Below are 18,177 nucleotides of genomic sequence, written 5' to 3' on the forward strand. Positions count from 1 at the left end.
TGAGCAGAGCGTGAATACGCAGTACATCCAGACCTCCTCCCCTTAGTGCTCAATCAGCTGCTGGCACCAAACCAATTATTCATTCGTTTCAAAGTAATGACGACTTAGAAAATTTTTTGTGCGCCCTTAAGTGGATTGTTAACATTCCACTCTCAGTGCCTTGAAGTAAAGTAAAGCCTATTAATCTTCATACATATGTCCTGTTGTCAAGTCAAGTCGCAATAATTTGGGGAAACAGGGCAAAAAATAAATGAAATCACTCGAAAACAAGAAGTCATTGCACTGCACGAAAATTGTGTAACTTGTCCACATGAGCGCTTCGCACCTGATCCTGTGATTCACACTGTGAAACGTTAACGTGTGCGTGGCAGTGATGTCACAGAGGAGGAGTCAGGTGTATCTCCTCTGCGCTCCGTCCAACTGTAGGATCCACACAGATGAACGCATGCCTAAATCCGACAGCACTTTGAGTGAATTTCACCAACAGTAAAGTCTTTGCAGCTTGACGCCAACTTGTGCGCCAACAGGCTGCCCTCGTTTGGACGCTTGGTTTCACAGTGAAAGCAGTGAATGCGTCTTCATTGTCCGCGACTACTGCTGAACTCCTAACAGGTGTCGGGGCACGCCGCCCGGGGAGAGATCATGTCCAATGGGAAAGGCGCAAATGCTGCGCAAAAGTGAGTACAAGCAACTGGAAATTCAGTGACACGTTCAAAGTTGGACTTGTTTCCTGGTTTTCTCGCTGTGTGGATCAGTCGGTGAGAATATGTTGAGCTCCAAACCTGCACAGGAAATTAATGCAAATCAAAATAATGTACATTCACCTGCACCAGGAAACACTAATAGACAGTTTTAGTCCTTGTTTCCTTGTCGTCTACCAAAGTAGTTCACTCTTTGTCGAGCAGTTGTCATGAAATAGTTCCAGGTGAATTCAAGTCGCTGGTGGTGGGGGTTGCTGCACCCGTCCCGTATTAGTTTTGCATGTTTTCCAGACAGTAAGCTCCCCAAGACAACAGTCTTGGTAAACAAAACAGCTGATAGATAACGCTTCATTTGTGATGATCATATTGAGGACATAACACAGATGCTACTGCAGCGTGTTGCGTAATGATGCTCTACTTGCGTCAGCGCGGTGTTTAGTGGCCAGACTTTAACTTTACGCATATTTAAAGGCATGTTTGCTCTGAGCCTCGTACCTGAGCATCGCATGGATCCTGTGTGCTTATCAGCGTGCAACTGTGTTGTCTGTGTTGCTGCTGTTGTCTTTCCATCCCCGACAACCCCCCAGAGAAACACACACTCAGTCACAGTTCAGTGCATTTGCTGTGTGCATGCGTTCACCCATGTTTGTGTGGCAGCTCCTCGCAGAGGACCCTGAAAGAGTGCCTGGATGAGTGTATGGAGGCCTTGGATCTCTTCCTTAACAACCACTTCACTGAGAGCCTGGAGAGGCTGCGGCCAAGGTAACAGAATAATCCTGAGTCATAGAGCTTTAAACCAGTGGTTGCTGTCTGAGCTTCACTTTCAAGTTTAGCACTTTCCTGGTGATATATTTTAGTATGATGTCAGCTGTACTTGGCTGGGGGTGAAACGTCTGTGGTTTGAGCTGTGAAGTAGTGTGCTGCCTGCCAGCCAAGACATTAGGGTGGCCCTGATAGGCTTCAGTTCTCCAGGATATGAGCTGTTTGCTGAAGCTGACGCCCAAGGTCTGACTGATTTACCAGCCAACAGAAAGGCAGCTCTGCAAAATAAACACTAAGCACAAGACAGCCTGAACTGGTAGAGGAGACGAGAAGAATAAAGAGAGCCTGATATTTACTCTTATCTTTTCTCAGCAGGAAAATATCCAGGTCATACAGTAGCTGTCCTCCCACATTACCTCTGTTTGCTTACAGTATGCTGTTTGTGATGTTGATTTGGCGACTCCATGTTTCCCATTTAGAGTGAATGAGAGTATGTACCATGCTCTTATCTACGCCACAGTGCTGGAAATGCAGGCCATGATGACTTTCCAGCACGATGACATCAGCAATGCAGGAAATACCATGAAGAGCGCCCAGGAGGTCTGCCAGAGGTCAGGGTGTTTCATGATTGTTTTTTCCTTTTTTTTCTGTCTTCACATCTTTTAAAGTACCTTACGGTACTCTCTGAGGTGCTGCTAACTCTTCTTCCACAGTTTATAAGCCATAAATTTATATGAGTGCATTTACATGGCCTGTTTCAGACCATACTACCAATTTGACTGTGTTTGCATGAGAGAAGTCATCATGGCAGCTGTTAAGATAACAAAAATGGACACATGTTATTGGTGGATAATTGCTGTGTCTGAAAAGATGTGGTCAGCAGGAATAGTGACACCATGTCCTTTGTTGATGCTGAAATATTGTTTGGTGTTTCAGGTTTCGAAGGAAATCTCTAGGTTTGGCTAACAAGTCAGTAGGGGAATCGCTCACTGAAGGTAATTGACAGTGTCCATTATGTTACACTTCCAGTGAATTTGCAGTGGAGATGGAGTTTGACAGCACATTTGTGAAACCTACAGTATCTTACTGTATCTTCCACTGACATTCAACATCAGTGGAGAAAACAGGCGTGAGAAGCTGTGATGTGATGTGAAGTATGTATATGATATACAGCTGATCTCACAGATTAACAGTAATCTAACACTGGGCGCTGGTCTGTTTTACTGCGTGTTGACTATGATCACTGTATGTTATTTATGACTCAATGTGTGTGTGTATTGGTGTGTTTTTGCAGTGCAGCTTCATGCTGAAGTGTGTTACGCAGAGTGCCAACTCCAAAGAGCTGCTCTCACCTTCCTACAGGTGCAGTAGGCTTAATTGCTTTTTTAAACAGCTGTATATCCTGATATGCCTGTATATTGTACGTTAAAGCCCACCAAAGACTGTGTATAATTTAGTGTCCAGTGGATATATGGCATGATGGCAAGTTCAGTGTCTTCAATTCATGGTACTTGAATTAAATCTAATCCAAGTACCCCAATTCAAATGACAGCCTTAAATCCATTCTTTTTCACCCCCTCATCTATTTATTTATTTTTCAGGATGAGAACATGGTGAGTTTCATCAAAGGAGGGATAAAAGTACGAAACAGTTATCTAATTTACAAGTAAGTACTGACACAAGAGCAGAGTGTGTATTCAGTGAACGTCAGTGGTTTGGAGTGTTTATGAGCAATAAGGATGAATACATTATCTGACCATTTAATGTCCAAAGGTGCAGCAGTTGATTCAAACAAAAGTATTAAGTTCAGTTTACTCATCATGAGGAGTATACCAAGCCTGTGAAAACAGTGTAATATCTTCTGCAGTTTTGGAGGGAACTTTCTGAAAAATAAGCCTGATAATGTGGTAATGATGTCTTCAGGATTCTCTCAATCTGGATTTGGAGACTCAGCCTTAACTACACATACACGCCTATTTTTAAAGCGGGATATTTCATGCTTTGTTTAAAAACAAAATAGAAAATTCTGCCCACACAACGTTCATTTAACAAAATGTCTCTGTAGTCACAAGAACACAAAAATGATCAAACCAGCATGCTGGGCAAGTAGGCGCAGATAACGTCTACGTCAATGATGCGTCAAGTACCAGACAAGAACATTCTGAGCATGCGTACCTTATTTTCCTTTGGCGGTATTAAAAACGGAGAATAGAAGCTAATTATTTCTTTATTTGTAATTAACACCTTTCTGGTGCACAGTCTAGCAATGCTCACCAAATGTAAGCTAACTGGTAGCCCGCCATCATTGTTATCGATTCATGCATATGCTCATTGCACAAAGCAACAATGGGCATGTGCAAAGTCATGATATCTTGGCCTCTGCTCTAATGTGTATCTTAGAAGTTTCCCAACTGTAAGTGCAATATTAATTTGACGGAATGCCCCTTTAAGTCACATGTCATTTAGCTGTATAGTTATAGGTTATTATGCAGAGCTGTGTTGTTAAACAACTGACACAGTTGCCTTTCATCATCCAGAGAACTGCATTCCTTCATAAAATCTCACAACTGTCTCAAAGGACCCAGCCATGTTCACTTGGAGGGAGGAATTTCATTTGGAATAGGGGCGTTTAATCTGGTACGTCACAAAAGAACCTTTACACACCATCTGCTGGCTGCATGTCGTGTGCAATCATGTGTTTATACCACGTAGTTTATCAGGTCGTCTTTATTTACAGACTCTCTCTATGTTTCCCCCGCGGATACTCAAAGTTTTGGAGTTTGCAGGCTTCTCTGGAGACAAGGTATGATATACACATTTCCTCCTTTATGCATTCACTCACTGATGCTCTGGTGAGTGTTTGCTACATGTGTGGTCCTGTTTTAGGAATATGGTCTGTCCCTGCTGCATGATGGTGCGACAGGGATGAATCTGCGCTCCATGCTGTGCGCTCTCCTGCTGCTCTGCTACTACACCTTCCTCACCTTCATACTAGGTAGTGCTGTACCCCATCCATGCATTACATGTATCTAAGATTCAGATGATTCTGATTGTGTGATGAGCTGTCACTGGATTCCACACATTATTCACTCCCAGGAAGATTAATCATACATGGTATCATGTCATGTCTGTTCTATCCTCTCAGGGACAGGTGAGGGAGAGGTGGCTGAGGCTGAAAGACTGCTGAAACCTTTCCAGCTCCGCTACCCACGGGTGAGTGGCAATAAGGATCTCCTGTTTATAGAATTTATCCCTTTCCTGGCAAAACGTAAAAAAAACGTACTGTCTGGTAATGAAGGTGTTGATGTGTGCTATTCAGCTGCAGATGTGGCCTCACAGACTGATGTTGTAAGCGTAGCTACTCTAACAGAAACTAGCCATCACAAAAATATATCTGTAGGTTTAAATAAAAGTAGTTTTTTGGTTTGGGTATCATGTTTTTAACAGATGACAGACACAGCAGCTGGCAAAATCTTGCAACCAGCAGCAACCTTGGTAAACTTGGAGATGCTGGTTTTTGCTGTTGACCAATAGCACGCCTTCTTGACACTGCTGACCCTTTAGGGAACATAAAGCTGGAGAGTACTAAATGGAGGAAGCCATCGCAGAATAAAAGGCCCGGTACAGAGAAAATAGAAACAAGCTCAGGGAAGTATTTTGGCTCGAGCTGGCTCACTCCTGACTGGCTCTCCAGCTACAGTAGTTCACCAACTAGCTTCCAGAACCAGATATTTTGTGAGAGTGCACAGCTGAATTGTGCTGGTGTGACCAGGCTTTAAAGGGGAATTGCAGTGATTTTATACATATTAATTAGATTACTAGTCATACTTCAATAGTTAAATAGAAAAATGTTATTGACTTGCATTATGGGAAATGTAGGATCCAGTGTTTTGTTTCACAAACACGAGGGACTAAATGTTAGGATATATCACAGCCTCTATGTTGACTTTGTCCCTCACAAGCACCAAATTTTATTGAAGTACTCCTCTGTTAAAGGATAATTCTTTATTTATATTTATCCTTTATTGTCAATTAATTCACACTGTGTTGTAATACTTGTATCACATGCTTGTAGTTGGTGCTCCTCGTCTCTTGCCAGTTCCTCATTCAAACGTGTTGTGTTTGTTAGTGCTCTCAGAAATTTCTCCTTCCAATTACCTTGTTCTCTTTTCTGTCATCCACACATTCAGTCATCCACACTCTGATTAGGTCCAATTGAAAAGTCACTCCACCTTCCACTCGTGCAGTCCCTGTTGTCTGCAGCCTGAAGTCTTTCACCACCTTACCTTCATTTTAAGAGCACTCACATGCCTTTGTGCTATCATTCCTATCACTCCACCTGACTCACATTCTTGTAAATTCACAATCCGTATTTCCACTCCACCTTTTACCTACATGCCTGCCCTTCCCAGAGAACAAACTCAAAGCTCTGACACAATGTGTACCAAACCAAAAAAGGAAATGTCTTGGTTAAACACCCCCAAGACGAATTCCTATACAGTCTGCTTGCAGATTGCTGAGAGTTTAGCACAAAGTCAATTGATATATAATCCTGAGCAACACAGGAGGCTGACATTCATTTTTTTAATTGTACGTTTTCTTTTCTACCCAGGGTGCAATATTCCTCTTCTTTGCAGGCAGGACTGAAGAGATCAAGGGGAACATTGATGAGGTATGTTTCATAAAATGTGTCAGTTGCATGGTTTGAAAGAATGATGACTTTCATTTCCTGCACAGATGTTTTTAGTAGAGCATTTTGCTCTCACAAACTTCACATAATCACTGTTACGTATCCTTATTTATATCCTATATAATGTAATGTCACCATGCTACCAGGCGGTGGCACTCTTTGAAGATGGCTGCAAAGCCCAGCAGGCATGGAAGCAGTTCCACCACATGTGCTACTGGGAGCTGATGTGGTGCTTCACCTATAAGCGAGATTGGAAAATGGCGTACTTCTACGCAGACCTGCTGAGTCAGGAGAGCCGCTGGTCCAAGGTACGCAACACAAGACAGGCCACCGAAAATCAGAAGGAGTTCAGCTGGATGATCTCTTAATACAAAAGTTTGCACTGATCTTGTCAAACATCTTGAGAAGTAAAATGGGTGAATCCCGTCTTCTTGTTTCTCTCTGTTAGGCCATGTATGTTTACATGAAAGCTGCTTACCTCAGCATGCTGCCTAAAGATGAGGCCAGGCCTTTTGGGGAGGACGAGGTAGAGCTATTTAGGTAAACACACACACACACACACACACACACACACACACACAAATTTTTCCATGTTTTATCTCCAAGACACACTGCTATTGTCCTGAGACTCGTAATATACTTGCATTTTACCAATGTGTATGTGCAGACTAGCAGCTGTGAGGCAAGTGGTATTGTTCATGCGGTGTATCTGTTAAGGAGTAAGTCAGGGCTGAAGCATCTCTGTCCAATGCTGTAATGTCTTCTGCACAGCACAAATATAACATTTGTGTTACATATTCCATCCCAACATGTTTTGAGACAAAAATAGTGCTTTATATAATGATTTATCACTGACTAGTGCAGTGCCCGTTCGTATAACGTAGTCTCAGGCTGCACATAACAATAATTAACAATTAATTGAAAAATCTGACAGTTTTTCATTGAGTTGATTAATCTGACGACTAATTAAGCAATTATTCTGAAGATTGTTTTTGTATTGGTTAAAATGACAATTTACAAAAAAGAAATAATGAAAACTGATCTTCTAATCATCATCATCCAGTTGACCAGATGACTGATCAGACAAATACTGGATCTCGTACTTGAGTACTTGACGTAAAACGTAAAGCAGTTTTGTCATGGATTTATTTATTTCACCACTGGAGTAATATGTAGTTAAAATGATCACTGGCAAATGTTTCTTTCCATCAGTGTAGGGGCAAGGAAAATAAATGATTTACAGACTGTAACAACTGACATTTTCTCACTCATACATTGCCATTAAAGTAAACAGTAAATAACATGAAATGACATATTGTGTAACGTTACATGACCATGGCAGCAGTGGTGAAGAAATGTGTAGAAAATCAATTTGAAGTGTCTGCAGCAGTACTAACAGAAACGTTCTGTGTGCTGATAATCCTAAGTCACGCTTGGGCGGGGACAAAAAGTAAACGGACAAAGAGCTCCGGGATGCTTTGGCGTTCGTGCGTAGCTGTTGTGCTGCTGTGATCAGCCATTTCCAGTTTGCAGAGTTTGAGAGCGCTGCCTTGGTGGGTTTCCACCTAAAATACTCACACACTTTAGATGATCATGGGGAATGTTTTGGGTTTTTTTCACAGCCATCGGATGAGTCACCCCAACCCTAATGTAGTGACCGACAGTCACTTAAAGTTGTGCATGCAGGGTGATGTTTCTCGTTTTATGCTTCTTTAGAACCACTCATCCAAACGCCAGATATACAGACAGAGATTCCCTCCTTTTTACTGCAGATGATGAATAACAGTAGTGGTAGCAGTGGTGTAGTTTTCGTCACTAACATTGTTTTCAGCTGTTTGTATCAGACAAAGTTAGTGACTGGCTGCTGAACATGGGTGAGAATTTAGCAGCTCCTCAGATGGACAGCAATACCATGTTGCTCCATAACTCCTGGACGTGTTAGCTGGATGTTTGGTATAACCTCACTTTAGTGTTTACAGCTTGTCACACTGCCCTCAGGTGGCCAAAAATGAATAAATGTAGATTCCAAAGCAAGTATATCAGAAGTTTTAGGCACTGTGTTACTTATTTAGACCTCATGCCTTCTTTCTGAATTTGTCTTTATTATTTTCCTGTGTCTTTAGAAAAGTGCCCACCTTGAAGCAGAAGATAGCAGGGAAGTCTCCCCCGACTGAGAAGTTCGCTATCCGTAAAGCCAGACGCTACAAGGCTCCCTGCCCAATCAAACTACCCGTGCCAGTGCTGGTAAAGCTTCACACACCCAAAAACCTCACAAAACAGGCACGATGTTTGACTCACTGAGCCTTCCAACTGTATTCACTGTTTCATTATAGGAAATGATGTATATATGGAACGGTTTCAGTATGATCAGCAAGCGACCAGAGCTGACGGAGGGCATGATGCAGACTTTGGTGGAGGCAGAGCGCACGCTGCTGGAGTCTCCTGGTACTACGGATTAACCCTAACCATGTGCCAGAACAACCCCCCCCTCACCTAAAATGTAACTGTGGACAAAATTAGATCACATGACACATCTGTGTGTCTCCTTTCTCCTCTGCAGGAAATGAGTATTCAGTGGATGATCGCTGTGTGATCCACCTGCTGACGGGTCTGTGTTTGAAGAACCAGGGTCTCCTCCAGGCCGCTGAGGAATGCTTCAACAAAGTGTTTTCCAGGTCAGCTCCATTCATGTTAAATGTGAGCAAGTCATTCTCCGCTCAAATGACGTGTAAACAAAGAAACATCTGCACTGCATGTAGGAGCATGGATGCTGTTTTTTGACAACATGGATAAACACACGCTGACTATGTGTCATGTTAAATTAGGACCAGAAGACTACGTAACTTTCATATTTCAATATCCCATTCATACAGTAAGAAATAAACAAGTCCAAAATCATCCTAACGAGACTTCCTAGTTCAGTGTTTGCTTAGCTTTTCTCAAATCTTAACTGAAGCTTCACAAAATTCAGGTTTTTACCATTATTCTGATTATTCCTACTCAGCCATTCACATAGTGAATGAAAATGAATATTCCATTGATGTTCCTGTTAACATGCAGCCATACATACTCTGATTAACATAGTGACATACGCCATTATTTGGTGTAATATTTGTGCATATCCAAAAACCCCTTGATATCTAAGTCTGTCATAAGTAGGCATATTTCTCCTCCTGACCAGAAATATGAGCTTTTCTCTCGTGCATGCATCTGTCCCTCAGCCTTGCAAACTGACTATAAACAGGCAAGATGCCGTGTGTTACAAACTGTCGTAAAAACCCACATCTTAATAGGAAAATGCAAACGAATATTTGGAGAAATAGTGGAAACTTAGTGTGCATGTAAACATAGTGCAGTGTTTGCTTAGCAATTTAAAATCCTCTCAACTCATCCATCAAGTCACAGTGAATTTGCATTACATTACAATCAATTAGTTTATTCACCTTCTTTATGTGTGTGCTCAGTGAAAAGAAGATCAGGTTTGACCACTACCTGGTGCCGAACTCTCTGGTGGAGCTCAGTCTGCTCTACATAGACCAAGGCAGAAGGGACGAGGCAATCAAACTCCTGCACAAGGCCAAGTAAGTTCCTCCGCTGTAGCAGTTGATGCTTTAGAGTTGAAATGATGCCAGTACTCTTGCACATTCAACTTCTGGAGCGTGTGAATTGTCTGCATGTGAGGGTGCACATTTATATTTTGTGATATAAAACACTAACAGTAAGTAATGTGCCCGAACGATCAAAAATGTTACCCATTTCCTGTCATTTTGTTCAGCCACCTTCCTGTAGACCACATAGTACCTCACACAGTAGCACATTTTTCTTCCTCTCATGTTCGAGCAGACAATGGGCCCAACACTTAACAACAACCACAGCATGAATATAACATTACCTGAAGTACTGTACTCAGTTAACATTTGGAGGTACAGTACTTGTACTTAGCTTGACTATAGCCATTTTTATGCTACTTAATTCGATTTCTTCTCTACTTTTACAAAAGGGAATTATTGAACTTTTTACTGCGCTATATTAATTTGATAGCTATAGTTGCTGGTTACTTTTCAAGTAAAAATTCTGTATTGAAAATATATAATCAGCTTATAAAATACAATATAAATCAATAACAAAAAAAATGTGCCTAGTTGGGCCCCTTGTTCTGTTGTTCAATGAAACCAAACCAAAGAGAGAGTTCCCTCTAAACTTCTCACGTAGTTTCATTTCAAGTTCGGCACGATAACCCCACGAAAACTGCAGCTTGTTGTCTTTATGCTTCAGTTTTTGTACATATTACAAATGACATACAGCATTCTTAGCACCAAGCTTTGGAGCCAAGCTGGCCGTTTCTCCTTGTGTCCAGTCTTTGTGCTAAGATAAGCCAAGCTAAGCTAAGCTAACCGGCTCTTTGCTGTAGCTTCATGTCAACACACAGATATGTGAGTGGTGTTAATGTTCCCATCTAACTCTCGGCTGGAAGCACACAAGCATATTTCCCAAAACTATTATGATAAAATTGACACATTTATCTTGCCTTGAATTAGTCAATACATATGTCATGTAATATTCAAATGTAATTTACGACTATATTATTACTTGTATTTATTTTTGCAATTAGAATTCTTTCACCAACAAACTCTCAATCAGGACCGTGGGGACAGGATAGTATGTGAGTGTACAGGGGTTCTGTCTCTCTGGTTGGTCGGTATGTCCTCTACAGGAACACTAGAGGTCGCTCTCTGCCTGTCACATATAGGTCTTTTATTTTACTGGACATATTGAACATCAACCCTCTGCTTCCATTGGATGTCAGTTGAAAATTAATTCACAATGAACAAAATATAAACGCTACCTTAAAATGTGCAAAGCAAATAAAATTGAATCTATGTATGTAGTCGTGTTGAGAAACCGCCATCTTGGCAGTCAGTGATAGTCACTTAAACAGCCGTAGCACTCCTTCTCCATCAAGCTTCAATGTCTCTGCTGGTTTGCCTTGCAGACACAACTACAAAGAATACTCGATGGAGTCTCGTACACAGTTCAGGGTCCACGCTGCTCTGGCCAAACTCAAGGCGGACCCCGGTGAAGAGGAGGACACTCGCCTGTAGGAACACTGTCCGTTTCCCTCACAGTTATGGCTGTTTTAGCTCGACAGTTTTCAGTCTATATGCGTTTTCAACAAGCGAATAGTGGGTATTTTATCGCTGTGCTCAGGTACAGTATACCTGCTCACGCATTGTTGTGTCACAGTCTGCGCCAACATATCACTGGACAAAGGCATTAACTAAATATTTACAAGAGCACATCCTTGCCAGACTGGCTTCCAAGAGCACTCGCATCACACGGAGTTTGATGTTTTTAGCTGAGGGGCCGCTGTGTAGGCCGGGGCCATTTTACTTTATGGACAATGTTTTTATTGTTTACATAGAAAATTTTAATCAACAAGTGATTGAAAGCCACTATAAATATCAAATGTAAGAAATTTGTATGACTGTATTTTACTAAACTGAAAGCGATCTACATGATTATTACATAATTCATTTCAGCATACTGTGCTGCCTTGGAATGACTGCAAAAAGCATTTGGTACAAAACATTTTGAAAACCTAATTCAGAAAGCAGTTAACTGGCTTGAAGAAATGTATGACCCACAGTCGGCAGCCAGTATTCAGCACGCACAGAGTCATGCAGGACACTAAAGATGTGAATACTACTGTTTACTGCTCCTCTGAACTCATTTTCACTGTGTGCGTGTTGAATTAATCAGATTCAGTGTTTAGGCAGATCTGGATCAATGTGCACACTTTCCAGAACCTTTTGAATGTATAAAAATTATTTTTGCATAAATAAATTCCACATATAAACATCTGTGCTTTGTGTTGAATTACACCAACTTTGCATTCTGTAGTTTGTCATCTTGCAGTATTCATTTTCTTCCTTTAAAAGCATTTTAGACAGAATGCAGTCTGCGAAGAGATGATTTATTTTAGTGACAGCTAATGCAATTAGATGTCATGAAAAATTAACATATGCTTAACAAATGGGATAAACAACTCTGGATATTGTTTTTTACAGAAACAAAACGAATGGATGGACTTTTCTTTAATCCAGGTCAATACACATGCAGTCCCATACCACACAAGAAGGATTCAGCTGTTATTTAGATTCTCTTAAACAGCTATCCCACATAAGGTGTTCTGCACAACACCTCTTATCTCATTAAATACAGTTAGACCAAGGCCCAACAGTTATTTATGTCTGAAATGACTCAGTCCGCTACTATGAGGAGGCAGCAGGAGGTGTGATGGGGGCTGCTGCCTGCTCCTCTTTCAGTCTGCGCTTCATTAGTTTCCTCTTCTTCTGCTCTTCCTTTTCTATTTCAGCAACCATTTCCAAGAACTTGTGTGAGCGGGGGTCCACTGCAAAGCCAAAACGCTCTCTTGCCTGCGTCAGCATCCGTTCACGACGTGCTTTCTCCTCCTTTAGCTTCTTTTTGGTTTCAACCTTTTCTCTGCGCCAGTCTGCTATCATCTTGGGCATTTTGGCCATGTTAGCTGCTATGAGTTTCTCTCTGCAATGGGAGTGGAAAAGATTAGTATGACAGACGCTAATGTGGTGCATGATGCACAGTTATACAATGTCCGGTTGGTTCAAATTAAGTGTGGGCAACTATTGGATTGCCATGAATTTTGTTACAGTTCATATTCCTCACAGGATGAACTGTAAAAACTTGGTGTGCTTATTTGGACCTCATTTAGGTCAAGACTAGTCTCCCAGTCCAGATTCCTTTGTAGAGTAGTTATAAAAACCCTTACATTCACAAACTCTGTGATACATAATCACTGCTAATTTATTTATGCACATTCATCAATATTGACCTTAGCAACCCCAATGTAAATGTACTGGGATTAGGCTGACAGCTAATTTTTGGCTCCCGAAGTCCAAACACAAGTGTGCCATTCACAGTATATACAATTAAGTAACCCTTAATTGTTTACATTGTTCTGTAAGCAAAACCTAATTTGTAAGGATTTGTCACTTTCTGCTTTTTAATGTGAACACAAACTGAATATCTTTGTCTTTATCCCCCCCCCTTTTTTTCCAGATTAAACCATTAATCAAAACGACCTGCCCCAATAACATAAAATAATGGTTAGATGCAGCTGCACATGCACCCATAATGCCAACCAATCGAATTATACTAATGGTATTATCCAGTTGCATCACTCCTTTGGAGCCTGATCATAAAAGAGACTGAAAAATTGCTGCTCCAATTCTGACAGCCTTTTGAACCTCTTTTGTGTCTTCCCCACCTACATGAAAGTGTATACTAAATAGCTGGAATATCCCTTTATTTGTTTTTTCCTTCTATAAATAAATATAATTAAAATGGGTCTGATTCTAAATTACGTTTCTGTTCAAAGTTTAACATAACCATTTTTTTTACGTTGTGGGTGATGAAGCATTAATGTAAATCATTGTACAGTTCTGTGAATGTCTTAGCTGAAGTTGGCTCTAACCAGCTGAATGTTGTGGATGGATTCTCTACCCGCATTTGCTGCTGCTTATGTTCTCTTAGCCCCAGTTTGTGTGTGTCACATTATTACCGAGAACATAATGGTAATACGAGATGCAATGCATCCGGACAAGCAATTTTCGTGCTAGCATAGAACTGAAATGAGTGTAAACAGACTAGGACAGGTTGTCCGATAATTAACGCACTGACGTTAGCCACATTAGCATGAACTTCACTTACTTAGCGAGCCGTTTGTCGGCTTCCTGCTTCTCCTTGGCCTCTATGTTTTTCAGCATTACTTCTAAAGGAGGGTTCCACTCATTTTCCTCTGCAATGATCTTGTCCAGCTGCTCATGGCTGGGCCACAGCGACGCAGGATCGATGCCCGACGCTGAGCCGTACCGTCCGAACAGCTTCCTGTCATACCGGGCCGTCTTCTGCCACTCCGGTGTCTTCTCACTGTCCTTGTCTGGAATATACGGCCCATGGAGGTTCAGCCTTAAAGGTTTAGGGTTATAGGACGCTGTCTGCAATAGAAGTCCACTTTGAGAGTTCGCAGAAAGTACGGTTTTTGAAGATGAAATTCCCTTTAACACCCTACATAACACTGCCGTCCTCCTGCACAGCATGGACGCCGCCATCTTTCTTCTTCCGCAAAACAGGACCCGGAGTAAAGACAGGTGACCACAGCAGTGCCTGCTCGCCACGGCAGATGGGTCCTCAATGAGCTCTGTAAGGTTTTATGGTAGGAAATGGTTATCCACATTTAGGCCATATTGTTGAGTGGGTACCATGTTACAGGGACAGGCAAGGCAGTTTATTTACATAACACATATTATTACTAAAAGCAGCACAAAGTGCTTTAGAAAGGCATAGATTACATTACACACTGAAAAAAAAAAAAATTTAAAAATCAGCATATGACATTACAATAAAACAAAAAGGATGAAATGGTTCAAGTGCAAGGTGGGTAATGGTGCCTGAGTCAAACTATGTGAAGAAGATAAGTTTTTTTTTAACCTTTTAATGTGGTCAGACAAAGGGGAAATCTTACACTGTATGATCTGTAGGTTTGTTTAAGACCCTTGAGATACTATGACTAAACAAATGCATGTATCAGTTTCAACAATTTTGATTTGAAAGTATTTCATAAGGATTTCTTTTTCTTAGGTTCACTGTTGGCTCCTGTCCTGGAAACCTGGTTAACTGTGATGGGAAGATGTCACAAGATCCAGAGCGGGTAAATGAATCACTTTCAAAGGCACTCCCATTGACTTTCAGGAGTTAAGTTCAGTGTGGATGTTTTTCACTAAACATCCCCGTTGACTTGGAAGTAGTTGTGAGCAGGTGGGCCGTAGCCAGGGTGCTGGAGCAAAAGGGGGAGCTGAGACTCTTTTAACACCTTCTTTGAACATTTAGGGACCAGTGGGCAGGGAAATAAACCTTCTTTGAAAGAGAGGATCTTTTGTTTTAACCTCCTAAGCTCCACCTCCTCCTTCCTCCACCCTCCCTCAACTTTTATATTTGATTTCTTTTCAAGAAGCGGAGATAGAACAAATGGGTTTGCTCTGGAGTGCAGCACTTACAGACACAGATGTCATCGCTTTTGTGTCGTGGGAGCGAGCAGAGCTCTCCATCGTCATTAAAGATTTAGGGTTCCCATGGCAGGGGTAGCACTAGGCTGGAGGTGGGGGTGGGCATGACAGAGGCTTAATTTGGCTTAGGAGCGATCTGGTGCCAAGCCTGGGGCTTTAGGGATCACATCAACGTCAGTCACAGGCAAATAGGCTTGTTAGCAGTTAGACGATAAGGGGATGGTGGCAAGATGACAGGTCTATTTCTGAGTAAGTATGTGAGTAGGAGGGATGGGTGGTGTATTAATACATGTTTAGGGAAGTTATATAGAACATGCTCACCTGAATTAAGACTCGGGTACCTCTGTTTTCACAGATGTGATTTAATTTGTAGAGAGCTGCACATTTGTACTGAGTGTCATCAGTAGTTGGTACAGAGTATTACAGCTGCAACAAACCAGCTTTTTAAATAATCCTTTAATCAGTGATTTTTCAAGCAAAAATGTCAAACATTTGCTGGTTCCTGCTTCTTAAATGTAGGGATTTGCTGCTTTTATTGTCATTTCTGATCTTAAATGAAGAGTCTTTGGGTTTTTGACTGTTGGTTGGACAAAAGAAGCAATCTGAAGACATTGCTTTGGGCTCTGGGAAACTGTGATGAGCTTTTTCCACAATATTTTTTTTTTGCCATTTCATAGACTAAACATTGGCTCGATTAACCGTGAAAATAAACAGCAGATTAATCGATAATCAGAATGATTGTTCGTGGCAGCCCTGCAGGGTAACCACTGACAGGCATTGTTTTCTTTAAGTAGAACAAGCACAGCACAGCGCTTTGGCTTCCATTGTTGCTCAGACATGGAAGATCACATCTGGTCCCTGAAAGACAGATCTCTCTTAGTCAGTTTTGTGTCGAGCTTAAAGAGCTCTATACACAGGCTGACGGACGGCAGTTCCAGCAGTACAGCTGCTTACCCTTGAAGGATGGTCTTACAAGTACAACTCAACAAGTGTAGTAGATATTTTTTATGGCAACAGAAGATTTTATCATGTTTGTTTTTTGGTGGTAGTATGTCGCCTGTAGTCGCCTGGATTTTGATAATCGATGAATCATTTACATGAGCAAAAATGCCCCAAACTATACCTCTACATGTCAGGATTTGCTGCTTTTCTCTTTTTTTTATATCCCTGTAAATTAAAATGTCTTTGAATTTTAACTGTTAGTCACACAAAACACAGCATTTTAAAATCACTGAGGCCTCTGAGGGAACTTGTGAGAGGCTTTTTTCACTATTTTCTGACATTTTATCAACCAACTGAATATTGCATGAATGGAGGAAATGATGGGCAGATAATGAACGTTATGGTCAGTTGCAGCCCTGGTGTCATTCATCATTCTTGATTTTTTTTTTTTTTTTGGTAGTTGTCTGTACTTTAATGCACACCTTCTCATAATAAACTAGAGAGACCTTAAGTAAAAGCACCATCAGTGGCCATAAATGTGAGGCATCTAGCTCTCTCTCTCTCTCTCTCTCTCTCTCTCTCTCTCTCTCTCTCTCTCTCACACACACACACACACACTCACACACACACACACACACACACACACACACTCACACACAGAGCCAAGGTTTGGTGTTGTCTTTCTTCTGAAGCAATTTGCCAAGCCAGTGTTACTATTTGTTGACACAAAGAAGAAATCATAATAAATTGAGTCTAAATGAACCACTCTTTTGTTGGCCTTCAACAATGACAGGGTTTTACTCAGAATTTTGGCACCAAGAATTAGATTTGTCAGCATTTCCCCAGAACAAGGGATGAGGACAAAATCCAAATAAAAGAGAGCTGAGCCCCAAAATATCTCCATTTCCTGGTAATGACATCAGACTGTGGCTTTACTGCACAAAATAAGAGAAAAAAGGACCCCAAAAAAAAAGCTTCCTTGGTAAGATGAGTCCCTGCAGGGCTGGTGATAAATTGCAGCTTTCTGCAGAAATAACACGTACATGAATAATCCAAAGGTAACTAATGTTATCCTTGGCAAGATGGATATAAATTTCCAGCCCGTCCTCACCAGATAAACGGCTGTATAGGTCGCCTGTGCTGGCAGGTTATTACGACTCACATTTACATTCAACATTAGGCGGCCGCCGCTAGCGTCCATTGTAATTATGATAGAGCTAGAGATAGTGGAGTGGATGGACGGCTCAAACAAACACAGGACCTTCACCCAGGAGACCACTGTCCATGTCCCGTGTGAAACCTAACCAAGCAGTTTGGGTGCCTAAACCTGATATTAAACAGTGCGAAGACAATATGTTCAATTCTTTTTGTAAATATCTGCTCATTCTGAATTTGATGCAGCAACGTGTTTCAAACAAGTTGGGACAGGATCAACTAAAGACTGGGAAAGATGTGGAATGATCCAAAAACACCTGTTTGGAACATTCCACAGGTAAACAGGTTCATTGGTAACAGGTGAGAGTATCATGATTGGGGCTTCCTGGAAAGGCTCAGTCGATCACAAGCAAGGATAGAGAGGGGTTCACCACTTTGTGATGAACCTCTTTGTCATGATTGTTTAAAGGATGTTACTACATGGGCTCAGAAATGCTTCGTAAAACTGGTGCTGGTTAACACAGTTTGTTGGCAAATGATTGCAATCTGTTTTTGTTTATGTTTCACACAGCATCAATCGTTGGGATTGGACTTGTATATGTCGTTTTGAGAATGGTCATCACTGCCGTTTCTGGAGTCATTGGCAATTAACCTTTTCCGTTGTTTAGGTATGAAGATGCTTCAAATTTCCCACAGATAACTTCAGCTTCCTCCTCGAAGATGTAAAATGTGCACATTTGTACGGTACTACTGATTTCTCAATTTGTGGTTCCAAAATTCCGATGTTTAGTCAGATTTTTTTTTTTTTTTTTTTTTTACTGGA

At 41.3% G+C, this 18,177-nt stretch overlaps 2 protein-coding genes across 3 annotated transcripts; one reads left to right on the forward strand and one right to left on the reverse strand.

Annotated features, from left to right (window-relative positions):
• The first annotated feature begins 431 nt into the window (after positions 1-431).
• Positions 432-11,962, forward strand: LOC143334602 (tetratricopeptide repeat protein 39A). Of its 2 annotated transcripts, XM_076753458.1 has the most exons (18): positions 432-677; positions 1,359-1,463; positions 1,943-2,074; positions 2,400-2,458; positions 2,758-2,825; positions 3,065-3,129; positions 4,001-4,100; positions 4,201-4,266; positions 4,350-4,461; positions 4,609-4,676; positions 6,076-6,135; positions 6,300-6,461; positions 6,602-6,693; positions 8,277-8,397; positions 8,487-8,598; positions 8,714-8,828; positions 9,618-9,734; positions 11,147-11,962. In XM_076753458.1, exons 1-18 carry the CDS (start codon positions 643-645, stop codon positions 11,253-11,255), a joined length of 1,698 nt encoding a protein of 565 aa, XP_076609573.1. In that variant the 5' UTR covers positions 432-642; the 3' UTR covers positions 11,256-11,962. The 2 variants fall into 2 exon arrangements, with proteins under 2 accessions (XP_076609573.1, XP_076609574.1); XM_076753459.1 differs by lacking the exons at positions 8,714-8,828; positions 9,618-9,734; positions 11,147-11,962 and having other exon boundaries at positions 4,350-4,458; positions 8,487-8,656.
• A 151-nt stretch (positions 11,963-12,113) lies between these two features.
• Positions 12,114-14,330, reverse strand: gadd45gip1 (growth arrest and DNA-damage-inducible, gamma interacting protein 1). Its single transcript, XM_076753460.1, has 2 exons — positions 13,903-14,330; positions 12,114-12,717 (listed from the first exon to the last, which is right to left on the reverse strand). The coding sequence occupies exons 1-2, from the start codon at positions 14,301-14,303 to the stop codon at positions 12,426-12,428; spliced, it is 693 nt and encodes a 230-aa protein (XP_076609575.1). The 5' UTR covers positions 14,304-14,330; the 3' UTR covers positions 12,114-12,425.
• Between the last annotated feature and the right edge of the window lie 3,847 nt (positions 14,331-18,177).

The sequence above is a fragment of the Chaetodon auriga genome, chromosome 16, assembly GCF_051107435.1.
Source record: "Chaetodon auriga isolate fChaAug3 chromosome 16, fChaAug3.hap1, whole genome shotgun sequence".
NCBI lineage: Eukaryota > Metazoa > Chordata > Actinopteri > Chaetodontiformes > Chaetodontidae > Chaetodon > Chaetodon auriga.